Source organism: Podarcis tiliguerta (assembly GCF_965153285.1).
Source record: "Podarcis tiliguerta genome assembly, chromosome: 4".
Taxonomy (NCBI): Eukaryota; Metazoa; Chordata; class Lepidosauria; order Squamata; family Lacertidae; genus Podarcis; species Podarcis tiliguerta.
Window position 1 is genome coordinate 23,110,858 of NC_139537.1, and position 27,620 is coordinate 23,138,477.

The following is a 27,620-nucleotide window of genomic DNA, read 5'->3' on the forward strand; positions in this document are numbered from 1 at the left end:
ACATTTTTTAAGATTTGCCTTGAGAGAGTCTTTAAACCTCTTTTGTTGTCTACCGGTATTTCATTTTCCATTCTTAAGTTGGGAATAGAGTAGTTGCTCTAGAAGACGATAATCAGGCATCTGAACAACATGATGTTGATGAGATTAGTGAGGACTGCAGAGTTATATTCCCTGCCCCCTCCCAAACTCAACTCTTAATGGGGTATGGGGAGGGGGTAAGTTTCTGGAACATGGTCCTATATACCACAACAGAAGGGAAGAGGCAAAATTTACTTTCACCAGAGACCCAGTCAAGAGACCAGCTCATCCACTCAGAGGCAGATAATAAGTTTTACCCATACTGCAAAACTGACCCCAAACATAGCACACCCTCCCCCATAACAAATATTTTTATTTTTTGTTTATTAAATTTGTATACCACCCTATACTTGTAGATCTCAGGGCAGTTCACAACATAAAATTACAATATAAAAAAACACAAAATGCATATGAAAAACAAAAACAGAAACAAACCAATACCCCCCCCCCCCAGCACAATTAAAAGGGCATGAGATATCAATCAGCCAGAGGCCTGGTTAAAGAGGAACGTTTTCGCCTGGTGCCTAAAGGTGTACAGTGGTACCTCGGTTCTCAAACGTCTCGGTTGACTAATGTTTCGGAACCCGAATGCCAAAAACCTGGAAGTAAATGCTTTTGAATGCGCCTCAGAAATCGAACGGCTTCTGCTGCGTGTTTTTAAATTTTAAATTTTCTCAATTGAATTTGCATACAGCCCTTTGCTCCTTGGTTTTCTAATGTTTCAGAGAACTCAAATAGTCTTCTGGAATGGATTACGTTCGAGAACCGAGGTACCACTATATAATGAAGGCACCAGCCGAACTTCCCTGGGGAGAGAATTTCACTAGGGGAGCCACTGCTGAGGCCCGTTCTCATGTTCTGGATCTCTTGTGGAGGAGGCACACAAAGAAGCACCTAAGATGATGGTCGCAGGGTCCAAGTCGGTTCATATGGAAAGAAACACTCCCTGAGGTACAGCAGTCCTGAGCCGTTTAATGCTTTATAGCTCAAAACCAGCACCTTGAATCAAGCACTTATTCACACAGAGAGGAAAAAGGTGCGCACAGGTACAGCAAGGGGAGGAGGCAAAGCCAGCTCCCTTATGACCACAGCCGTGAAGATACCTCTGTCCTATAGGCACAGCCCTAACTTGGGTTGTGTATCTTGTTCACAACAGAGCAGGGATGGGGAAGCCCTGGCTCATGGGCCAAATGCATCCCCCTAGATTCTCTCCAGGGCACCACTCTCTCTCACTGCTGCTCGCTCCCCTCCAATGCTTTTGCCTGGCTGGAACCTGTTGTTGAACAGTGACAAAGGCTCTTTCTTGCCAGGATCACAGAACTGCAGAGCTGGAAGGGGCCTCGAGGATCATCTAGCCGAAGTGCAGTGCAGGAATATGCAGCTGCCCCATATGGGGATCGAACCTGTGCCCTTGGGGTGGTCAGCACCATGCTCTAACCAACTGAGCTATCTAGCGATGTGGGAGATTTGTAGAACCTTCTGGCTCATGTGTGGCAGGAATGCTGCATCTGCTGCTCTGTTCACTTTTGCAGGCGGCCCTGCCCACCCCTGGAAGATTGCTTGTGAGGGAATATGCCCCACCCTTGCACTAGAAGTATGATGCAGCGTTGGGAGAGTTGGGCAGAATGTGATCTTAACCAGGCTGCTATCAATATTCACAAGACTGTCGAGAATAATGCAGCCCAACGTGAAGCCCTCTGTTCTGATTCAACATGCCTTCTGGATACACTTACATTAGAACACCCATGAGCACATTTACAACTCAGCTGGGCTTCAACCCTTCAGTTGCTTTAATGGTGTCCAGGGTCCTGTAAGTTCAGGAACAACACAGGAGGGGAGCAACTTGACTCTGAACACTGGAATGATTTCAGGGAAAGGGTACTAGACAATAAGAGGCAGAATCAGTTACACAAAAGATTATGGGTGCTAGAAAAACCCAATAAAACAGCTTGATATGTGAGATTTATGGACATGTGACAGAGGAGAAAAAAGTAAGTCTTGAAGCAAGAGATTTCAGCAGCGAGTTATAAATATTACTACTCCGAAGCAGTGCCACTGATTCAGTGAGACTGCTGTAGAATAAATGAATTTTAAAACTTCAGCCTGTTTAACAAGGCATTTTTTTCAAGTGGGGAGAAAGGAAGAAAAAAAGTTCTTCCACTGTGTCTTTTCCACAGTATTCCTAGTTCCTGAAGGCAAAGGGTATGTGAAAGCTATCTGGCGCGACACTTTATTGCAGCATTCCATTACACAGTAGAAGTACTGGGAATCAATTTATAATCTTGGAATGCATCTGGGGGTTGATACCAAGTAGGTTCGGCGAAAGACTCAACTTTTCTACACTTTTATCATCTTCACTCTGAGTACGTTTACTCATGCAAACCGAAGGCCAAATTTCATCATCTTATTTACCGCAATAAAATGTAACCTTCAACACTCTAAAATACAATGTTGCTTCCCCCCCCCCCTCTTTTAATTGTTATGTGCATGAAAGAATGGAAACTACTTCAAGCCTCAGATCTTCCAAGCCTGCAATGGAATTTTGGCTCAGGAAATAAAACTGAATGTTTTTCAAAACATCCCCACCTTTTTTGGAGATTCCATTATATGGTTTTTAAACAGAAGAACGATGAAGCACCAACCAGGTACAGGTACATTTTGTTACGGGCAAAAGGCCATTTCCGGCCTTAAACGTAAAGGTACACATACAAGCAAAAACGATTTTCCACAGGTCAAGAGAGTAAGTGTTAGCCGACAATTGCACCCACGTCAAGAGTAAAAATTTCAGCTTTATACTGCTGTAGGTAGGTGTGGTCTTTTGCCATATAAATTTTAACAATGGACTTTTCTGCCATCTATCATCTCCCTGCACTAATGTTCCAAATTAAACTTGACATCAGTGCTGAATTAGTAGTATTATAATTGCGATGGATTAAACTAGTGTACTTTTGCGTAGAGCTTACACACATTATTTCCATGCAGCTAAAAAGAGCTTACAAGTGACAAAGGATGCTTAGAAGAAGAAAAACCTTTGGTACAATGGGAATCCTCATCCAACTATTAGTGATAGAGTTAGAATGCCAAATGAGAAGAGGAAGGTGTTAATTCTTTCCCTGAATTTTTCCATAACTTAAAGTTTTCTTTACCTATTATTTAAGTAGGGCAACACCAGGCAAATTAGAACTATAAATCCCACTTGCATGCATTTTCCACTTGTATTCTCCAGTGGCTGGAAGCAGCTCCACAGTATTTTAGGAAGGGGTCCTTTACCATATAGGAATTGAGCTTGGGACCTTTTGCATACACAGCACATGGTGTGGAAGACGTGTCACTTTATTTCCCTCTCCCCCCCACATGCGCCTCAAAGTAGTTTTACTTTTATCCTGCCATTTCTTCTGCTTTTCTCCTTTCACAATTTGTACCCAGCCCCACCCCCCAAAACCAGCCAGGCGCTTTTCATCCTCTTCTTCCTTTTGTAACAGGTCTTCCTCTTTGCAGCCTCCTCCTCCACATTCCCAGTCTTTATCATTATCATCACCACCACCACCAAATACAGTGGTACCTTGGTTCTCAAACACCTTGGTACTCAAACAACTTGGAACCCAAACACTGCAAACCCAGTGTTCCAGTTTGCGAACTTTCTTCACAATGTGCTTCTTTTTGAGGGTTATGCTGAGGTCTGTCTATTTATTTTGCGCTTTTGTTTTTGCGGCTCTCTCTCTTTGTTTTTGTGACTGTGTGGAACCCAGTTCAGTTACTGATCGCTTGATTGTGTGACTGCAGTACAGTGGAACCTCGGGTTACAGACGCTTCAGGTTACAGACTCCGCTAACCCAGAAATAGTACCTTGGGTTAAGAACTTTCTTCAGGATGAGAACAGAAATCGTGCGGCGGCAGCAGGAGGCCCCATTAGCTAAAGTGGTACCTCAGCTTAAGAATAGTTTCAGGTTAAGAACGGACCTCTAGAACGAATTAAGTCCTTAACCCAAGGTACCACTGTACATGGTTTATTGCTTTCATTTTATGGATCAATGGTCTTGTTAGATAGTAAAATTCATATTAAATTGCTGTTTTAGGGGTTGTTTTTAAAGTCTGGAACGGATTAATCCATTTTGCATTACTTTCTTTGGGAAAGCACACCTTGGTTTTGGAATGCTTTGGTTTTGGAATGAACTTCCGAAACGGATTAAGTTTGAGAACCAAGGTACCACTGTAGTAACCTTTTCACAGAATCCTAGGATCTTCTTCCAGTTTCCTTCAATGCCCTCTCTGGCCCTTTCCCCTCAGAGGAGATAGGAGAGGCTTCTTGACTTGGGACGATACCAGGTAGGAAGGAGGACTGGGTTGTTGGGTTGTGAGTATGTATGTGAAGTGGTGGGGTCAAACAGTGCAGCAGTAGCTCCAGGAGCTTATCTTTCCCTCTTTCTCAGCCCATCCATCCTTTATACTTCCTTTCCCCCCAAAGATTTTTATTAAAGTTTTCACAATGCAATAAAACAATATCTAAAACAAATGGAATCAAAAAGACAAGAAAGAGAGGGGGGGACAAGAAAAGAGAAAGTGGAGGAAAAGAAAGGAACAGAGAGATAGGAAACATTCAAATAGTAGCAATAATAATAGCAACAACACAAAATTATATGTATGTAGCCCTGTGTCATAACTATACCCAGTGCTTTTTTTTCTGGGGATACGCACCCCCCAAACATTTTGTGAATCTTTGTACTTTTGTCCATTTACTATATTTATTTTTCACAATTTGAATGAGAGTACCCCTAAACATTTTTTTAGCAAAAAAGCACTGGCTATACTTTAATCTTCAATCCACATTACAAAGAAGTGAGTCTTCCCAAATCTCACCTGGGAGAGCTTCCCCCTTCCTCAGCCTCATCCTTTATACCTTGTGTTCTTTCTCACCCTTCCCTCGCACTTGGTTGGTCACTGTCAGTTTCATCTCTTTCCTGTTGTCCCCACAACCTCATATGGTTCAGCCTCGACCCTGCATTTCTCTCTAGTTAATTCCCTCTCCAATGTGTACCCATGTTCTGAGCCCGCTGGGAGCTGCTGTAATTGGTTCACTCAATAGGCTGTATCACGGCCATGCAATGGGGTACAGTGCTGAGGGCTGCCCAAAAGAGGGCTGAGGTCCACTGGCAACCTCCAGTCCCCATGCTGGAAATACCCTGGGCGAAGTGATTCTGCAAAGAGATTACCCGCTTTGAAAAAACTGAAGCCTCACAATAAGAATAACAACTCACAAATTAACAGTCATTAAACAGCAAAGTTGAAACAAACAAACAAAAACCCTCCAGAAACTTACGTCTGGATTTGTCAAACATCACTGAAAACAGGAAGTCCCTTGGAGTCATGTAATATTCGCCTTCATATTCCAAGGAAGCAAACTGCATAAAGCGTTGCTTTCGGATGGACAGCTTTTCCGCCATCTCTTCATCGACATTATCCTCCTTCTGAAATAGAGGGAGAAAGTAGCACACAGTTAAACTTCCAGACTCTCGCAAACAGAAGCCATGAGTTAACAAACGAAGTTTAAAGTTCTTTTGTCAAGCAGCCTTCCTCCCCATTTTGCAGCAGCAACTCATTTTTGAAACTGAGGGGACTTTCCACAGCAGTTCAAATCCCAAATCCAACTGAAGGCCTGAGTTTTCCTGCCCCAGTTTTAAGATATGTGAAGATAAAAACCAGTAATATACAATCATTCTTCAGGGCTGAGTGCCAAAAACTGTATACCACAATACATTTGCATCTCCAATACAAAAGACCAGAGTCGTTAATATGCAAAATGTTTTTATCCTCTTGGGTGTATTTGAAAATATGGTATAAATATTCTGTTGCAGGAAGTCATTTGCTTCAATTTGTGAATATCAATCATTTAGCCCATGGGTCGGCAAACTAAGGCCCGCGGGCCGGATCAGGCCCAATTGCCTTCTGGATTTGGCCTGCGGACGGTCCGGGAATCATCGTGTGGATCGCCAGAACACGCGTTCTTTCCCTCTCCCTGCCTTTCCCTCACACAGCGCCGGCGCCTCCTCCCTCCCTCCTCCTGGCTTCTCCCCGCCCTGCCTAGAGGAGGAAGGGGGCTGGGCTTTGTTGGTGCCAGCAGCGGCAGCACTCAAGTGGCCACTATTTTAAGCAGCCCCTCTCTAGAGCCCTTTCAAGCGCCACTCATCGTCCCTCCACTGCCACCAACAGCTCCTGCCGCTCGCAGGACACAGGTAAGCATGCACTGGGACTCGTGGTGCTCTTGCATCATCCCCCCCCATATAGTCTGGCCCCCCACAAGGTCTGAGAGACAGTGGACCCGCCCCCTGCTGGAAAAAAAATGCTGATCCCTGATCTAGCCATATATTTGGGACTTGTGATTATGACATTTCCTTCCTAAACAGGATTTCATGAATGCTGCTTTAGTTATCAGGTAAAACACCAATACTTGCAGGTTATTAAACTTCAGAATTCATATCATATTGCAATTCAGGAATCTCGACTAAATTATCCACAACAGATGGCCATCCAACCTCTGCTTAAAAACCTCCAGTGAAGGAGTGTCCACAACCTTTTGAGTCTGTTCTACTGTTGAACAGCTCTTACTGAGAGCCAGTGTGGTGTAGTGGTTAAGAGCGGTAGTCTCGTAACCTGGGGAACCAGGTTCGCGTCTCCGCTCCTCCACATGCAGCTGCTGGGTGACCTTGGGCCAGTCACACTTTTCTGAAGTCTCTCAGCCCCACTCACCTCACAGAGTGTTTGTTGTGGGGGAGGAAGGGAAAGGAGAATGTTAACCGCTTTGAGACTCCTTAAAGGGAGTGAAAGGCGGGATATCAAATCCAAACTCTTCTTCTCTTCTTACTATCAGAAAGGTCTTCCTGGTGTTTTGATCTAGTCTCCAATAGATTACCTTCTCCCCATTTTTCCTTGTCTAAAGTTAGAAGGTGAAAATGACAACGGGCTGGCAAAGTCCTTTGTCTTTGTCTTGCCCTCACCCTCCCCATGTTAATTTTTGTGTGTGCCACCCTCCCTCTCTCAACTCTGTCCTAAAACGAAGGTAAAATACGAAAACCTCTCTCACATTCAGCTTCAATCTCCCCAATGGCTACAAGTTCCTTTCTTCTATGCCACTTACAATGGCCAAAAAGTTGGTACCTGGAAGTCATGCCACACAGCAGCATGAAAATAAATCAACAGTTTAGTTGATTCTTGTGTGACATTTACAAATTTTGCAGAGGTGGAAGTTTAGTGCAACCTGCATAAGCAGCTTATGCCAAGCTTTTTAAAAACAAATCTATTTTTTGTGTGAATATCGCTTAAGAACAGATGGGGTATTTTTTTTATTAAAAATCCCAATTATTCACTAGCAAAGCAATGCTTCCAAGAAAATATACTTCCAGTGAAGTGTGCATAAGATTGCATTCCAAGCCACTGTCTGGTATTCTGCTCAGAAACTGAATCAGCAATAATAATAATAATAACAATAATAATAATAAATAAATAAATAACTGCCCTCAACACCAAGGAGCTGCTTGCAGCCTGAAGAGCTTTGAAATCTTCTGTTTAGTGGTTATGGATATTGAGACACCAAAACCCATGAAGAGTTATCGCATTTCACTTTGTCTCAAGGCATTTATAGCCAACATTAATGACACTGTTTTGGACTGTTTAAAGCAGAATTCTTGTAAACGGCTGCTTGTCTTTGATGAGGAATGTGATAATAAAAAGCTGAGGAAAAAATGGAAAGAACTTAGTTTTTTCCACTGCTTCTGCAGATATCTTCTATCCTTTCATATTTTTCTCAAAGTGATAAACTGTTACTGATCTTTCAGAAGTTTTAGTAAGATGCTTAAGTGCTTATTTAAGGTACAAGTGGAATGAAATCTTAGAACTTAGAACAGGACTAAAGTGCTCCAAATGTTCCCATTTTATGTTAGACATCTTACACCTTTTTAATAAACCAATTTGTTATAACAACTATAAAATCTAGGACAATGCACCTGTTCAGGGGTGGAAAAAATTATTTGTAACTGCACAAACCCATTTGGGCAAAAAAAACAAAAACAAAAGAAACTGGTGTACATGTGTGCCTGGGAATGCTGATTAGGTTAGTGTGCTGTGGGAGTGATTAAATATGGGCTCATGTGAAAGAAGTGGGATTATTCAGATTTATACAGCATATTTGTATCAGTTTTTGCCCGTCAAAAAACTTGCTTTCATTATAAAGCAGCAAAATAAAACAAAAGTCAGATTTTTATTTTAAAAAATCTTTCATCTTGAATTATCTCCAAGATAAATAGGATTCACATTTTTCCCTTCCAAAACACACATGCTCTTTTATCTACTGCAATTGTTGTATAATTCTATTCGACTGGAAGTGCCAGGATTTAAAAGTTCAATTCTATTTTCATATTTACTATATCTTATCCTAACCACTACGCAGCACTTGAATGCAGATCAGAAGTATTCTGAAATGAATGCAGATCAGAAGTATTCTGAAATGTGTCAGCAGTCCATCCCGAGAATATCTCACTTTATTACAAACAAAATAGTATCACATCATTTTTCTTTATTGTTTATCAAAGCTTTAAACAAGACATTTGTTAATGTCTGAGATGGACCAAGTTGTAAGAAAACAGAAGGAATCATAAAAGCCTAATTAGTTTGCTACTTTACTGAAGACTTGAATAAGAATTGTGAAGGGAGGAAATTAATTATGGAAAACCAAATTGAAATAAAACCCTTAAAAGCATTGCCTCAGACTACTAAGAAATCCAGTGGATTCCTTACCTCTTCTTGCTTTTAGAGCAACAAGAGGCCAGTCTTCTTTATTCTTAGCCAAATATAGATCACACACTGAAAAGAATTCAACAATTTATGTCCAGCATATGGTCAGCCAATATAGAAGTTTTTCTCAGCAGCCTGTTGCCTTCTAAAATAAATTACCCATACTGGCTTTTATTCAGTGTATCCACAGCAACGTAATATTCAATGCCACAGCAATACAGCATACTCTGAACTACTCAAGCTAACCTCCTACTCTGAATGCCACATCAATGGCAGTGCTTCAAGTGTCAATGCTATAAGGCAAGTGCAATGGCAAATAGATGAAAGCTAAAAAAACAGAGTTGATATCGCATACTAATTCAAAAAAGCTCCTTCCATTCACTATAAAAAACAGAGTTATTTCAAGGACTGGTAGCAAAAAGGGTCTTTTAAAGAATACTTCTATAAGGATAATTAAGACTGAACATCAACCAAATTTAATAACAATATACCAGAAAAAACCCCATTACACTACAGTGAAATGTGTTCAGTTAATGTTAAGGGTAGAATTTCAGCTAACGACTTTGGTTGTTTTATTGTGTCTACATACAGCAAGGGCGTTCCCACCTATCAGATGTTCCACAATAGCAAGGCACCAACCGAATTAATGAAGGATGGGGTTTCAGCCTTAACTCTGGATGTAACTGCTTTTGTGGTTTTATGTTAGACATCCAGTGTTAACTGGGAATGTTAATGGCAGATCTCTAATAGTTAATGGTGTATTAGGCTTGAATCACTTCAAAGACGTCTCAAGTGACGCACGTGTCTTCCCCTTCCATTGACGTGGCAACTGATCAGCTGCAAGGAAGCAATTTATGTCTGAGCATTTTTTGAACACACAAATACTCTGGGGCTGGCACAGTATAATGCTGCAAGGCAGCCCTTTTCTCTGTAAGTGTATTTTTTAATTTGAGCTATAAATCTGCTTAGGTTAATTGATTTTATTTGAAGGGGGGGGGGGAGAGACAATGGCTTTCCTCATTTTGGTCTGCGTAGGAAACCTGGCCTGAGGCGGCTATAACAGCACATACACAATGTGCTTCCCCCCACAACAATCCTCTGTGAAGCCTATAAAATGTATCTCAGAGGAGAACAATGGATCTTAATCATAGGCCATTTAGTTCTAGCAAAGGAACAGAATAAAAAGGCTTTACACATTTGTTTCTTCAAATCTTAACACGTACCATAAATAATGTGTTAAGCACCTTGTTAGTTATTAATAATGTGATGCTCACAAGAAGCTGTGGAAAGTAAGTTTCATGCAGTTGGATCCATTTTGTAATCCATGTTAAGTGCTTGGTGTCTGCTCATTTAATTTTCTCTCCAGCAGTTTCCTGCTTTTTGCAATGCTATTTCCTTGTCCATATTTTTACAATTTCCTTCCTTCCCTAGCTATACAGTACTTCCAAACCCATTACCCTTGGTTGCTGCTTGGGCAAAATGGCCTCACAGACAGGTTGGAAATTCTATAGGTACCTACTACATCCTTTTCTGAAACCTTCCAATCTCGCTAAGGCAACCCACATCTTAAGTCATCTTTAATCTTGACTACAGTACTGCACTCTGCCCGGGGCTCCACTTGAATACCATTCTAAAACTTCAATTGGTTCAGAATGCTGCAGCCAAGTTTCTTATAGGGGCAGCATATAGAATTCACACTAACCCCATGGACGCTCTTCCTTGGCTTTCATATGACATGGAGGAAAAGTCACAATTCTCTCTTCACCTCTACCTTTGTATATCAGGAGACAAACATAATCCTTCCGTACTTTGCATATCAGGTAAGATTGCACTTATTGGTCTCTCACTTGACACACAGTAACAATGGACAACTTCAAACATTATAACATTCCTACACGGAAACAATTCAGCATAGAAAGTAGCATGTAAACCATGTGTCCATGCAGCAACATGCACAATAGCAAAACAAGGTGGCTGCAAACCAATTCTTGCACATTCTTTTGCAATGTAAAGTTTAAAGCATCACCAAGTGCAACAAGGGTCCCTTCACTGTTGATACAAGATATTAAAGGTCATGGTAACCACCAAGAATAGGGAGACAATGCTGGCTATAGACGGAAGTTTGCAGTTACAATTGTATTTCAACCTTCCAACTGTACCCTGGAAGCTATTGCATTATGAATGAATATGTATGTCACTAGTATTACATGCTGGCTGCTAAAAAGCTTTACATAGTTCATCTTTTTGTTATTCTTTTTTAATCCAGCAAGCTCCAGCTTGGCTTAGATTTTTTCCTGAAATATAAACTGAAGGGGTGGGGAGCAAAAGACAACGAAAGAGAACACAAAGGCAGGGAAGGTCCACAAGTTATAACAAGCCAGGAACCAACTTGTTTAACAAGCCATACATTTACACTCCAGCCTGCAAGTTATCACATTGAACTACTTCAGAATGACACTACAATAATCATTCTTTTCACACACTGATTTAAGAAGATATACACATGCAGAAGTGTTGGTGGTTTTTCTTTCCTCGTGTTAGGAATAAACCAGATTTTCTAGGGAGCTAGCTTGGAGAGGGGAGGGATCCTATTCTCACTGGCATATTCTGCTCTTTCCCCCTCTGCTCAGCCTCCAGGCAATGCTAAGTGGGAAAGGGACAGGTCTCAAACCTTGGAAGTCATAGCCTCAAACTGTAATGCCCTGTGGCACATTTAAAGACAAGTATTTATGGCACAAGCTTCTGCAAACTTGACCACACTTAATCAAGTGCCTTGTGAAATTATATATGGAAGTATGATGTATAAATATAAAAGACAAATACATGAAAACATCATCAATTGGCAACTACATATACAAATAAGGAAACAAGAAGGAATTCATGTGAACACACTTTTTATAAACACAAGTCTCACTGGGCTATTTGAATGGCATCTATCAAGCTATATGAATAAGCTATGATGGATGAATTGACTGCTATTGTTTTGTTAATGTGAGCTGGTTGGGTCCCCCTCTCTCCCTCCTTCCTTTTATAAATCTGCAATAAAAAATAATCCTATCCTCCATGAATTTGTGTAACCATGTTTTAAAACCTTCCAAGTTGGTGGTCACCACTGCCTCCTCTGGGAGCAAGTACCATAACTTAAGTATGAACTGCATAAAGAAGTACTTTCCTCCTGAATCTTCCAACAGTCAGCTTCATTATTCAATGAAGTTGACATTGCCATTGAGCTATCTACTACAATTTGTTTCTACTCCCATAACCATCTGCATTTCTATTCAGAGTAGACCCACTGAAATGAACAGAGTTGTTTGTCCTGATTAACGAAGTCCATTAAGTTTTAAAGTTCCATTCTGACTGTAAAATTGGATTGCAACACATGAAGTTTGTAACAATAGTGGCAAGTGGGGCAGCGTGTATGTGTGCGAAACTGGCAGACACAGAAGCGGAAGTACTTTCTTTTCCTATTTTTTAAAATTATTTTCTTATTTCTTTCCTTTCCCTCCTTCTTACTCTTTTTCTTCTCTTTTTCCCTTTGATAAGATATTTAAATTAATGTTTTAGTTCAGGAAAAAAGATATTTGATATTATGTTTTGTATTTTTCTTTATATTCTAATAAAATTTATTCTTTTATAAAAGGGAATGTCATGTCCCTCTCCTCATCCCATTTTAATGAAACTGTTAAGTTAAAGAAAGTGGGGAGAGATGAAGCACCACAGAACAAACGACCCTTTAATATAAGAGAGTATGAAGCAGTACATGTTAACAGAAAACTTTTTACACCTACTTTTGGTACCGCTAACAGAAGGGTTAAATCTTGACCCATCATAATGGACTGTTCAGAGAAAGAATGTGCAGGTTTCCCTTTTCTAGGCCTCCAGTCCTACCACTGAAGTTGCTCTTATCAGAAGCTCCTGTATTCTTGGAAGCAGACTGATAGTAAGTACTCCATTAAACTTCCTTGGGAGGTCCAGAATTCAAAGCAAAGCAATCCTTTTCACCTCCTGCTAAAGGTTTTCAACACTATTTCCATCTCGGCATTTTTTTTTCAAAAATAGTTTCTGTATAAAAATGTTTATTTGAAGAAGGATAAAGCTATGCGTGAAACAGGTTGAGTCAAGTTACACGTAAATTGGTGCCATCTCCTTTTGCTCAATAAATGTATCCAAACATCCCAAGACTTCAGGTACTCCTACATTTTTCCAAAGCTGTCAAAGTATTTATTTATAAATGGGGGTAGTATATTTAGCCGTAAAGAAACTTTTGCTTTATTTTTTGCCAGAGAAGTTTTTACCAAGAAAAAAAAAGGTTGGATAAGGCTCTTTTCAGTTTCATGTAATGTGGAAGACCAGTGCGATATGTGGCTGTTTTTAAAGGAAACATCCAGTTTTTTAAACGAAGGAACTACAGACCTACTATTTGTACCGAAAGTGTAGCACTGATTCCACTTTGATAGTTAAATTACCAGTTGTTGCTACAATGGTGTACAAAGTAGCTTGCACTGATTCAGGCACGAAAACAACCTGTCTGTACTACTGTCCTGTTGCATCAGGTTGATACTGAGTATTCTTTAGATTTCCAATGTGCAAGAGAGATGCCTATTAGACAGCAGTGTGTACACCTCTTCCTCTTCCTCAAGCTACTAATGTATCTATAATGTCCCCACTGGTGTACTCTCCTCCCCCTCATCCTTTGAGGACATTGCACCAATGTGCTTGCACCGTTGCTAGTTGCATGAGGGAAGTCAGGCCTGCACTGGCTCCTTCATCATACCCTAGGCATGTATGAATGAGACCACAGTGTCTAAAAAGGCATTTAAGTCTACCCTGGGCATTTAATAGTGCTTCACAGCCGTTGCTGCCTTAGGTTCACACAGCACTGTCTGGAATGCCCTACACTGACACAACATAGTGGTGAATGAGTACACAAATAATGAATGGTGTGATGCTTTGATTAATGATGAAGTTAGTCCATGAAAACCAAGGTGTTTGGCTGTTTTATGTAATACCTATGGTGAGACCCTCTGGGGTAGATTTGGGGGCATGAGGGAGCTGCAGAAGAGGGGAGAAGAGGAAGGGGAAAGTCCTGCATGAGGAGAACTCCATGCCTCTCAAACACAGAACAAGTTAGGTTCAACCCTATGCTTACAGTTACAGAAGACATTTAGACAGGTGCACAAAGTGTCGTTGCGAGGACCTCCCATTTCTCCCATTTTCTGCACGCATTTGGCAAATAATGAAATAAGAAGTAGCAGCAAGTGCAGCCTTTTTAAGGATTACTAAAGAAATAGGGATTGCCATGAAATTAAAAAGGAAAAGGCAGCAGTAATCCAAGTATGATTTGAAAAAGCTTTCAACCACTTCGCTCAACAGAGCAGCACCTGTTGGAAATAAAACAAAACCTCAAAATGTTCAAACAGTCCCTCTCTTTCGTCATTAATTCCTATAAAGGTGTCAGGTGTCTCAAAATTTAGAGTTCCCGCATCAATCTTTGTCAGGTTTCTGGAAAACCTTCGTGTCTTGAAAGAAAAAACACATGTTGCTCCTCTCCAAAAGTGTTTGATATTGACTTTGTTTTTCTGATGAGTAACAGAAAGAATGAGTTTCTACGCATATTTAAAATGCAGGCAGATCTTTCTTTAAGGTGGGAATTTTCTTTTGTGAATTTCAGGCTGCATTCAGAGCAAAAGCATATATTTCAGTTATGATTGTGAATTAAAAGAAGTAACTTGAAGTATGATGAAATAAAAGTTTCTTCTTGTGAGATACTGCTGAAATACTTATTGTGCATATGAACCAAGTTTCCAACTAGTTTGATTTGGCATTCTGTCAGCCTCATGAAAATGGTGGCAGCAGCTAGAGAGCTTGCCAGAGGTGGGTGCTCGTCATCTGAGGAACCACACACAACAAAGGGATAAACTACCTTGAACTTCTCAGATCGGAAGAAGAATATAGTCCTAAGTAGCAAGGCAAACAGCATTCATAAAATTATATTGAGTTAGTACACCTCCAAAAGGAAAATTACAAGTTCTTGGTACTGCAGGACCGTCTCTCTGCTGGTGAGATACTATGAACTTAAAAGGGAACAAATGTGTTTTGCATTACTGCTGAATCTAATCAGGCTGCAATAGTACATATACTTATCAGGGATTAAGTTCCGATAAGCAGGGTGGGACTTTTGAGCAGCAGCATCTGGTAGTGCAGGATACTTACCTGACCTTCTGTCACTGGCATCACTGTGGTATCCTGGGGGGGGGGGGAGAGGGAGGGAGGAGAGAGAGAGAGAGAGAGAGAGAGAGAGAGAGAGAGAGAGAGAAGGCTGGCATGGTGCAAACACATTGGTAGGACTGGGTTGGCTCCACTAGCACACCTGCACCATGCTGACCTCACCATTACCTTACCCCTCCCAGCATGCTACAGCATACTTAAAAGTGGAAAGTGTAATGCTGGTGGTCAGCAAAAGAGGTTTAATGACTCTCTCAAGGCAAATCTTTAAAAAATGTAGTAGAAACACTGACAACTGGGAAACACTGGCCTGCGAGCGCTCCAGTTGGAGAACAGCCTTTACCAAAGGTGTCATGGACTTTGAAGATGCTTGAACTCAGGACAAAAAGGAGAAACGTACTAAGAGGAAGGCGCTTTTGGCAAACCCTCACCATGATCAGCTCCCGCCCAGAAACCTAAGTCCCTGCTGTGGAAGGATGTGTGGATCCAGAATCGGCCTCCACAGTCACTTACGGACTCACTGTTAAGACCGTGTTCATGGAAGACAATCTTACTCGTCTATGACTGATCGCCAAAGAAGCAACAGCAGCAACTACAGCAATGCCTCTGATGGGAGATCAGGTAAATGCTGCAGTCCTGATAACCACTGTTGCTTTTCAGTCAATGGTCACCTCAATTTTTATTTTAAAACAAATAAAGTGGCACATTTATACATAACTACTCTGGTAAAGTAATCAATACTATTATGCCTTTTTTTGAGGGTGATCCTACTCTCAGTAAGACCAATGTTGGAAATCACTCAGTATCAGTCATAGGCTACCCACTTCCCATATATTTGTTCTAAGCAACACTTCTCACCAGTTAAAACAGAGGCACAGGTGGGCCACTCTCAACTGTGTATTGAGAGGGGTGCAGTTAGGAGTTGAATTTGTATCAGGGTGTCAATCAGTAATATGTCACACCGGTTTATACCCACGCCTGCTTTGAAAGGAAGTTAACACAGGATAATATGTTATATATCTACAAATTCAGGCATCACTTTCTGTAGGACTGTGAGAAGCAGCCCTGAATCTTTCAGGAGAACAAGAATTACCAAGCCAACATACAGTAAGTACCAAAAGGAAGCAATCAGCTTTCAGTTATTCTAATAACACATGCTTTACACACTTTACAGAACTGTGTTCTGCCCCAACTCCTCCTGCTAATATTTTTTACCATGTCCATGATTCATCTTTGCTGCCAATAGCACTGTCCATGCTGCAGTATCACCTGCCTTTTATGATCAATGGAACATATTGTGTGATACTGTAGAGCTCTTGTACTATGTCACCTTTTGTTTAGCATTCTCGCCACCTGTAAGTTCAGCCTAGTAACTTTCTTACAGCTGTGCAACTAGCTGCTTGGTCCCAATGATTTTGTTCCATCAAAGACTTTTCAAAATCCTTTTCGGGTGTTGAATGATTGTTCCATTTAGGCACATAGTGCCTTTAAGTTTCTGGTCCCAGACAAACTGTTTTACATTTTTCCACATCAGCTGCATTTGCCAGCTGCTGGGTCAGTTACCTGACTATAGTATTTCCTTTACTTTCCCTTCCCAACTCAGTACAATGAATGCTGAGAAGTCAGCTTCCTAGGAAGAAAATAATATATGTAGAAGCTATTCATTTGTTGCAGGTGATGAAAAAGGCATTCCCTCCATGTCTGTTGCAATATTTGGTCACTCAAAAAGGAAGAAAAAAAGATTTTCCATCCATTTCACAAATGTATTTCAAACACCATCTACAAGCGTAACTCACAATCAAATGTGCCTACAGCATAATTGCAAACAGCATCCTACCTATGGAACAAGCTTCCAATTAAAGATACATTGGATTGGGCTAAATGTGGCACATTCCAAAAGTGTTTTCTGTTCTTTATTAGACAATTCTTCATAAGCTGGTCAGAAACTGTTCTGCCATTCAAGTGCAATGCACACATTTATTCCTTATGTACAGACATAACCCCAAAAGATGAAAACCAACAAGGTTTTGTTGTTGTTTTTCTGCAACAATGACCCCCCATAAGACTGTTCTGATGAAAGAAAGAACTATGTTGACATTTCCTTCCTGAATTTATTGCAAGTCAGACAAAATAAGAACTACATTATTTGTTAGTATAACTGTCGATTCAGAGAGTTTATCTAAGGGTTTCACCTCTGCAACCATATTATGTTATACCATTCTTCTGGTGGGAATAAAGTATTCTCCTTGCACAGGTTCAGCACAGCTAGAAACTTTAGGTCATACCAAATGCAGTTGAGTTAGCTCTTCCCTTACAGACCACTAAAGAGGACCAAGAATGCTTTACTGACAATACTATCTATGCAACAACAAAAAGGCCAGTCATATGTTCTCAATGCTGCTCCAAAAATAAACATCTATACATTGGGGAACCAAAAGCCTGTAAAACCTGTGATTTTTATTTTGTCTTGCTTATATTATCTGAGATGAAGTCAACATAGAGTAAGAAGAATGGCAATGGGCAAGATACCGTGTGACTCAAGCATTTTAATTTTATATTGCCATAAATGTATTGTAGCATGCCCTTATACAATCTGTAATCACCACATAAGTTATATTAAGGCATGCAAAGTACATGACCCTAGATTTATAAGACAATCTGCTAAAGATTTAAATAAATACAATTAAAGTAAGGGCTCCCTTCAAAACAGTCCCCCCCCCCCAAAACCCTCATTTTTAACAACGTACATGTTTAATTTGTGTATTACTTTTTAAAAAACCAGGACTGTGTGTATTTTGTGAGCTTTGAACCAAATTCTGTGATGAAGTGTACAAAACACAAAATGCTGTTCAAATAATATGGAAATTAAGTTGTGCAAGCATAAATAATAGATGTTAACATATAGTTAGTTGCGTATTTCATCTTAGTTTTATGGCTCTCCTACACTGTTGGCTCCACAAACACAGCAAGCTACCAGCTTAAGAATTTTCCGTAAGTATAGGTGAACAAAAGCTGGAGCACCTGTTATTCTGTTAGTTTATAGCTCTAAAAAGTATTTTAGCAGAGATTGTTAAAGCTCCATTTGATTTTTTGATTTGATTTGATTTTTTTTAAGTTCACTTAACTTCACTATTTTTGCTACCACATTGAATAAGTATAGGAGTTTTTGTATTACTTTTTTTTTTTTGCAATACAGAGTGATTTCCTACAATTCCTGCAACTAGGGAAAATTGTTGATGCATCATATTAAATAGTGCTTCCTTAACCATTGTTCTGCATATGTTAATTTAAAAAACATCGGCTACTTAAAAGTTACAATGATTTTATTGCCACCTTAAAGATCTCAGGTGCTTTCTTAAAGTGGCAGCTGCTAAAAAGCTGAGGTTTCATTAATGGTTTCCAAAAAAGAACCCTGCCATAAGTGTTAATGACAAGCTTAACTATGCCATTAATTCAGCACCCGTCCATTCCCAGTTATTTTTCAAACGTGATGCAACTGAACCACATGACTCTAAAGTCAGACACATTATTTTTTGCCTATTTATGGTTGGCACCTATACAGCTATTTATACTGTGGTATGGTATCTTCTGCCTTAAAGGATTTCAGTCAACCATTTTAAGGTCACATAAACTGCACATATTTTTCTGGCAAAAATAGACACATCATAGAAACAGCAACAGATACGAGCATCATTATTTAACTTCTACAACTTTAATATCTGCTTTAGGCAGTACATCACTCTTTCACGGTCCTCGGTCGCAAAGCATAAGTACTGGGAGAGGTACTGGGCTTCTTTGCAGTTGCCCAATATAAGAAGAACAGAAGATAGGTCCTGCTGCATCAGGCCAAAGGCCCATCTAGTCTAGAATTCTCATAATGGCTAGCAAAAAAAAGATAAGAAAAGACTCTTGCTTGCTTTGCTCAGCTGAGCTGAGCTGCTTTTTCCTCATTTTTCTTGGGTTTATAGTGGCTGATCAGATGACTGTGAGATACCTGCAGGAAGGATATGAGTGCAACAGCACTCTCCCCATTTGTTATTTCTAGAAATACAAATGCTAGAACGCCTCTGGATGCGAACAGGATCCGTTCCGGAGCCCCGTTTGCATCCTGAAGCGAATGCAACCCGCGTCTGCGGGTCAAGATTCGCCACTTCTGCGCATGCGTATGACATCATTTTGAGCGTCTGTGCATGCCTGCGCATGTGCAAGCTGCAAAACCTGGAAGTAACGCATTCCATTACTTCCGGGTTGCCGCTGAGCATAACCTGAAAACGCTCAACCTGAAGCGACTTCAACCCGAGGTATAGTCACACAGAGGCATATTGACTCAGATACTGGAGGTAGTCTGCAGGAATCTGTCTATTCCACTTTTAAAGATATCTAAGTCAGACCATTGGTCCATTTAGCCCGGGTGTATTTCAACTGAAAGTGGGTCACTAATTTCTATGCAGGCATTTTCCCTAGCTTGGCCACTGAGATCTTTTTCTCCATGTAAAACATTATTAAAAGTTATTACTGAGATTGAGCTCTGGCACTCCTTTGCTTGGAAGGGGAGAACCATGCACATGAAAACATTATGCCCAAATTAATTAATCACACATTTGTTCTGTGGGTTTTTTCTTTTTTAAAATCAGTTATAGAGATGTAGAACCTGCTCATATAGATAACTAATTCCACACACAAGAGATCATTTCCCACCAGTATGTGCCATGAGTACGCCAGTGAAGGATCGTAATTTCCCTAAGTATTTTGTTCAACCTCTTGACCCAATGTAGTTCTCTTTATTTTAGAAAGTCATTCATAAGAACAGAAGCAAACTATGCGAGCCCACACAGCTGGTTCATCAAGGACAAAATTTCCATAAAGAATAAAGCAACGGAGCTCTCCTTACAATTCACTCAGATTTCTGAGGAACATTTGTTTCAATACCCTACAGCAACATAGCTGCTTTCAAGAGATGCTCATTTCATTGTTCTGACAAATATGGCAAGAGGTTTGTTTTTCAAACAAGATCCTTTAGTGATTTTTCAGACATCAAAGCTAGTGTTAAGTATATGTAGTGCACTCCACTTACACACGAGCCATTAGCCACAGAAGGTCTCAACTAAAGATCACTGCTTCTGTTGCCCATCATAACACACAAAGCAAGTTTTCTAGCACCCAGTATGAAGAGAGTTCAGCTTCCCAACAAACAGCAGGAGATCTTTTAACTTTCATATTAGGCAACGTTTTTCTATAGCAAAAACTTCAAGTTGTCTAAAAGAATGAGAATTGTATTTAATAATGATGCAACATGCTTTATTAACTGTCCCTGATAACTGACGCTTAACTAATAAATCAAACACCAGCTTTTTTTTCTTTATAAAGAGGGCTGGCAGTAACATTTTTAAAAAGATACAAATGTTAATCAAAATGAAGCAATGCAACAAAGGAACCCTTGGCCCTCCAGAACTTGGACTACAACTTACAGCATTCCTGATCATCAGCCATACTAGCTGGGGCTGCTGGGAGTTAGAGTTCCGCAACATCTAGAGGACCTCACAAACTCCAGAACAACGAATCTGAGTGTTAAAACTCAAAGCACTCTTCAAAAGCAATTTAATGAATGCTTCCATTATAGGCCTCTGGGCTTAACAAGTTTTCCTTTAACCGTTTTGCAGTGCACTACATACATTGCATTACCATCTTTTAAGAAAGATGGGATTATGTATAAAGAATCCCTGGCCCAGCTAAAGATTAAGTAGTCATGTCACACTATTTCTATTCTGCCACAATAAGAACAGTTTCAAAGCTGCTCTAAATCCATGCTCAGATTTTAAATACAGCATACTTTCTAAATCCATCTGCAAAACAAAGGTTACAGGGAATAAGCTAGCTTCTAGATCTTTTAAAAAGTATGTGTTATTTTTAAATCTCAATATATCCACAAATGGGTGTACTAAATTCCCAGCACCAACTGTCATTTGCCAGTCAAGCTTGAACTAAGAAAACTGACAAATAATTTACAAAGTAGGAAAATTCATTTGATTTCTGAATGATTCAATGCATTTTTCTTTGAGTCTCACATCAGACAGGATTTGAATCTTTTCAGATCCTGTGGTTTACATGGTGTTTGAATATCACCCTGAAATGTAATATGATCAAGGGCAGAATAAAAAAGTTTAATCAAAGTAAATGTGAATTACTTTGATTTTTGAATGATATTACTTGTAAATTAAAGTAAATGTGACAATAAAGTCACACATACCCAATCTGCTCCAGTGGGTCCCCCAAACATCTGCAGAAGTTTTGTGGGGTGTAGAGGGTGCTGCAGGAGAGAGAAGGGGAAGGGGAAATCCTCTTTGTGTTAGTGGAAGTCTATTGCACAAGTATAGAATTGTTTAAACAGAGCAGAGTGTTACAGTTGTGCAGAATTGTCCAAACTGTCTGCAGCTCAACGATTTGAATCCAGGACTCCTAACACCATAAACAACTAGATCATCTTAGTTTTCATAGCTAACTTTTTACTCCTAACCCATTAATAATAATAAGTAATAATTTTATTCTTTATACCACACCCATCTGGCCGGGTTGCCCCAACCACTCTGGGTGGCTGGCTTCCTAACCCGTATAAAAAAATAATAAAACATCAAACATTAAAAACTTCCTGACACAGGGCTGCCTTCAGACGTCGTTTAAAAGTTGTATAGTTATTTATCTCCTTGACCTCTGATAGGAGGGCGTTCCACAGGGAGGGTGACACCGCCGAGAAGGCCCTCTGCCTGATTCCCTGTAATTTCACTTCTTAACTAAACCAGGACACCTCCCTGTGCTATCTCTTGGGGGGGGTGCATTTTACCCTGACTGAAGTACTAGGTTCTTATGAAAAGAGACAATTCATAAAGATGCCAAGCACATAGTAGGAATGAACTTCTTATACCCCACAATATTGGATGTCTCTGATCCCTTTTCCAGGATCAAAGATAAGCTATGGTGGTTCCAGATAGCTAGTTTTCTTCTCATATATAGTTGCTTGCCATGATTATCTAATCTGTATGCTGCCTAGCAGGAATAAAGCAGATGTTGACACAAAATCCAGGAAAGCAAATATTATCCTAATTTTTCATGATTTCAAACTTGCCTCTTTATGTTTTCCCCAGTCAAATGTTTTTTAAAAAACAGTTTAAAAACCTCGTGGAGAGAGAATTTTCATGTATTTTTAAAACTGGAATCCCAATATTTATGTAACTTTAATGGCACTTGTCACAAGAGGTCAGTTCTATTTCTTAAGCAAAAAACAATTACACTAATTTACGACCAATTTTACAACAAAGTATTTACAAACCAATGAAGTTTGTGATGACCTCTGACCAAAGCTTTATAGGAAATTTTAAGAGGATTTTGGTAAGACTTCAGGAGGCAATTCAAGAAAAAGTAAAGTAACTCACAAGAAAGGTTTACTAAGGCTCCAGCCCAATACTCATTCATATCTGGGAGTAAGCCCCATATAACTAAATGGTATTACTTTTGAGCCTGCAGCACATCCTGTACATTTTTAAGATTTAAGATTTTAAGCAACTCTGGATTTAAATCTAAGAATTTAGCAATCTCTCTTTTAGAAACCTACAGAAGGACATGTAGGTTAAATACATGGTAATGTGGTAATACGTGGGTATAATTTTAGCACAGGCAATAATGAAACAGCAATACAAAATTGGGACTATATTGTTAAATTGTTGTTAAATTGTTACTAGAGAGTTAAGCATGATGACAATTTAACAGAAAATATGAGGACACTTTTATAAATATTGTAAATAATAACCAACCAAAAATGTTACAAAAACGCAACATAAAATCCTAGTTTCACTGATGTTAAAAGATTTCTCTTTCTCATTCCTTCTCAACTTCCAGTTGCAGAAGAAGTTGATAACCCTGCTTATGCTGCAATTACATGGAACCCAGACCAGTAGCACAGCCAACACAATTGTGTTGTTTTTAGTATATAATTACTTTGAAACCCTGATCAGACAGTATTTAGGCAGCTCTTAAACAAGCAAGGTCACAAAATTATTTAATTGAATTGTTCAATTGTTCTCTTGTCTGTGTGGACAACTTGTAGTACATCTGCGGTTAAGACTTGTGCCAGAAAGGTAAACTGTGGTTTTCCTGTATTTTACTACCACCCCAAAACTTTGCTACTACTTTTTCTACTAAATACCTGCACCAGGTAAGTTGCTGCTTCAAGTTTTCCAATTTTAAAGCTATGTATCTCCAAGTCAGGCATCTCAAGGGGGGAGGGGGTGCTGCTGTTGTCAAATACTTTAAAAAGAAAGAAAGAAAGAAACCCTGTACATGTTTAAGTAGATGTGTCAGTACTGTAATTCTATTATACAAGCAAAGAAAATGTAAGACAGCCTCTCATTCATACAGGACAAATAGCTGTGCCAAAAGCACAAATTACACCTAATTACAGGGTATAACTCTGTCATCTCTCTTTTTATAACCTAGCCGTTTACACACTTTGATTTTTGACTTCCATTTGGGTTTATTAACATCAAAGCTTTGTCATCACTTATCTGTTTCCACAGAATTTTTACTTGAGGCAATAAAGAATAAAAACTTCTTTGCATTCCAGCTTTTCGGATGCAAGAATAGTTTAGTCTGCATTGTTCTTATGATGTTTTATACAAAGGTTTTAATAACCATGTTGTTAAATTTATTGCCCTTGGCAGAGAAGTCTTAAAATACACTATAATTTAACCTACTGTTGTATTAAATACATTAGTACAGTACTCTGAAATTATATTCTTATTGTTAATACTATTTTCATAAACATGACTATGTGTGTAATTAATGAAGATTTGAATGGAAGTATAATGGACAGTTTAATTTTAGAAGATTTATAGGCTTTTGTCAATACTAAATGCCAAGACATTGCTCATGTTCTTCTGTCAGATGTGGGAGCAATAATGTGGAATTGTATTTAAGGATGGATGGTGGCTCAAATGGATCAAACTTCTACTCAGCAGGCACTTTCCCAGTCCTGGGTCAGTTCCCTGCCTGTGACTTTAAAAAAGTCAACAGCATTTAGTGAACAGTGCTCTTCTGTGGGTAGATCTCAGCTACCTTAAGAGGAGCATTTTAAAATTATTATTTTTGAAAATTGAACAAGGGAAAGGCAGGGCAAATTAAAAATAGAATTAAATGGAATTAAATAAAATTAAGCAAATGGAAAATATATCAGTAATGCTACCAGGAATGGAAAGCCATAGTCGGTAATAGAAAACCATAATAACCATATAACGCATATCTTAAGTTAAACATTTAAGTCAATACAATATAAGCCCTCCAAGTGTCCAGCTATGTATCCACAAAAAACTAATGTCTATATAAAATATGTCCATTGCAGCCAGGATCCTGAGGTCCTCAGACCATTGTGTAGTAGAGGAGTTTTAGCTTTACAAGAAGGCTTATTCAAAACAGTACACATTATACCACACTCGGGATGGATGGAATGGTCTAAATTCCCAGTTGCTCAAAGGAGGAACAAAACAGCATAATGCCAGAATATGTTCAGGTTTCTACTACTTTGAAATTTTACTGCGCTTATTACTAATACACAATGCCATCATAAACCTAAAGCTTGAGCTAAAAATAGCCCTTGCAGCTGGTATGCCAATACCTTTATTGCTGCACAGCAGGATACCTGGTCTACCTTCCCAACTTTACAGGAGATTTCTAGTAAATAGCTGTCAACAAGCCTGTGCATGACTGAAGTCAAATTACTAATAGTATGGGAATAAGTGTTTGAACTCTGTGCCAACAAAATATCATGTATCTAATCTAAGGAGGAATTACAGGCCCCAAGACTGCTATTATTTTATTAGCCATACCACCTTCATTTTGATCTGTTCCAGTAATTTTGTTTTGTTTGAACCTACTTGTCAGTGGTATCTTTCGTTGCCATTTAAAATGCACTACATTTTATCCTCTAGAGAAGTTGTGACTCTGTTCTGACATTTCTGGGTTTTAGAAAGGTCTGATTTGTTTCCAGCATATATAAAGACTTATTGTCATCAATTACATGAAACAGATTACCAGCTCTCCATTATAGCCAACTAAACATTCTCAAAGTGGTAGATATAATTTAATGACTACTGACTCCAAAGCATATGTTTATTTTAAAGTGCTGACATTTTAAATGTGTTGTGGGAGGAGGGATTATTGGTCTGTTGTTCTTAATTTTATTATGTATTTTGTGGTTTTTATTTTGTAATTTTATGTGAACTGTCCTGAGATCTATGGATAAAGGGCAGTATACAAATTTAATCAATAATAATAAAATAATTATAATAACACAACTTAGAAAAACAACTGTGATGGGCTAAATCTAGTAAATGATGATTTACTAGATTTGTTTGTGGCTTTTTACAAAGGCAATCTCAAAGTGACTTAGCAGATAAAGCTACACCAGTTGAAAAATACAGTGGTAACTCGCGTTACTACGCTTCAGGTTACATACGCTTCAGATTACAGACTCCACTAACTAACCCAGAAATAGTTCTTCAGGTTAAGAACTTTGCTTCAGGATAAGAACAGAAATTGTGCGGTGGCAGCAGGAGGCCCCATTAGCTAAAGTGGTGCTTCAGGTTAAGAACAGTTTCAGGTTAAGAACGGACCCCCAGAACGAATTAAGTACTTAACCCAAGGTACCACTGTACAACAGCTAAGAGTTCAGCTGAATACTGTGTCATTTCCAGGCAGCATTAATGTCTTTTACTGCATGTAGCTATACCTGCAAATTACTGTGTCTGTAAATGGTGGGGCTGGGGAACCTCACACCTTAAGGCCAGATGCATCCCTCCAGACCTCTCTTATCTGGCCCTCAGGACGCTCTCCAGGCCATTCTCTCTCCCCAGTTTTCCCCCTTCAGTGGCTTCGCTGTGTACCTTCCTCAAGTGCTGCTGCCTGCATGGAACATGTCCATGAATTGAGATAACGGTCTCTTGCTTGCCTACGTGGAGATATGTGAGTGCATGCAGAAACCTCCAATTTCTGCATGGCTGAAAGGTAATCTTCTCTAACAATGTAAGAACCACATCCATTGGTCTGTGTTCTTCTACCCCATGTCTTCTCTGTTTTTGCCTGTGCTCATACCCACCAGCAGCACGCATCCCCCCAAAACTGACCATGAGTTAAAGTGGCCCTTGAGCTGAAAAGGTTTCCCCACTCCTGCTGTATAGGCTATCCAACTCTTAGAAACTTCAGCACACTCTCGTGTCTTTGACTGATGGATGGAGGGGGGAAAAGAAAGAAAGAATCAGAGTGCCTGCTTGAGTGGTGACCTAAGCACTAAAAATCAACTTGAGATGTGCCACAGTCTTCTGTAAGCGCATTTACTGGAAGGCATTTGGAATGGTCTGGAACACACTGCCACATGGCTAAATAAAGTGAATCACAAGGAAGAACTGATGTACCTCCCTTTACGTTTGCAGCACTCTTTTAGAGCAGTTGTACTTAGGACAAACACCACCACATGAACCACATAATGAGACTGGAAAACTGAAAATTAACACCAAAGCTAATAATGCACAGAAGCTTGCATTTCCTCCCCCCCAAAAATGTACCCAAGAAAAGTCAAGCCAATTTCATCTTATATTCTCACTGCAATCACTTCTACCGTCTACTCATAAGAAAGTAGTACCTGATAGCTAACCAGCGCAAAGTGAGGTAAAGATAAATGACCCCTGGACAGTTTAGTCCTGTCAAAGGCATCTATTGGGGTGTGGCATTCATCTTGCTTCAGGCCAAGGGAGCCAGCATTTGTCCATAGATAGTTTTCTGGGTCATATGGCCAGCATGACTAAACCGCTTCTGGCACAATGGAGTGCCGTGACGGAAGCCAGAGCACATAGAAATGCCGTTTATCTTCCCGCCGCAGCGGTACCTATTTATCTACTTGCACTGGTATGCTTTCAAACTGCTAGGTTGGCAGAAGCTGGAACAGAGCAACGGGAGCTCACCCCGTTGCGTGGATTTGAACTGCCGATCTTCCAATCAGCAAGCCTAAGAGGCTCATTGGTTCATACCACAGAGCCACCTGCGTCTCCTTAGCACAAAGTACCCAAGTGGGACCCTTAGTAACATGCTTCAGCCCCCTGACTCTCCTCTTGTCAGTTATTAAGCACAACAGCCCTGTGGCTGCTTCTTAGAGCCCAAGCTCACATTCAGAATCCTTTCTATGCCAAAGATAAGCTGAGCCTGAAAAGATTTTTGCAGGTTGGAAGGAACTGAGCTCTCTAAATGTGCCCTTGGTGTGCGCATGTCCTTAAACCCAAAAGCTTTTCCCAGCACATGTTATTTCTGAATTAAGTCTTCAAGAGGCACTCTAACTCCTTACCTCTATTAAACTTTTCTTTGACTTCTCTCCTTGGGCTTATGTATGCCCAAATACCATGCTTTATCACCAAAGTAGGCACATCACAGGGCTAATTCCAACTGAACAGACATACAACAGAAAGATTAACCATACAAGTATACAGGAGCAATAATCA

The 27,620-nt window shown here is 39.8% G+C and overlaps 1 protein-coding gene across 1 annotated transcript in view; it reads right to left on the reverse strand.

The window, feature by feature from the left end:
- Positions 1–27,620, reverse strand: part of MICU2 (mitochondrial calcium uptake 2) — a 66,111-nt gene that overhangs the window by 30,628 nt on the left and 7,863 nt on the right. The window contains exon 2 of the mRNA XM_083436629.1: positions 5,396–5,543. Coding sequence (XP_083292755.1) covers positions 5,396–5,543 — 148 coding nt within the window. The remainder of the gene's footprint in view (positions 1–5,395; positions 5,544–27,620) is intronic.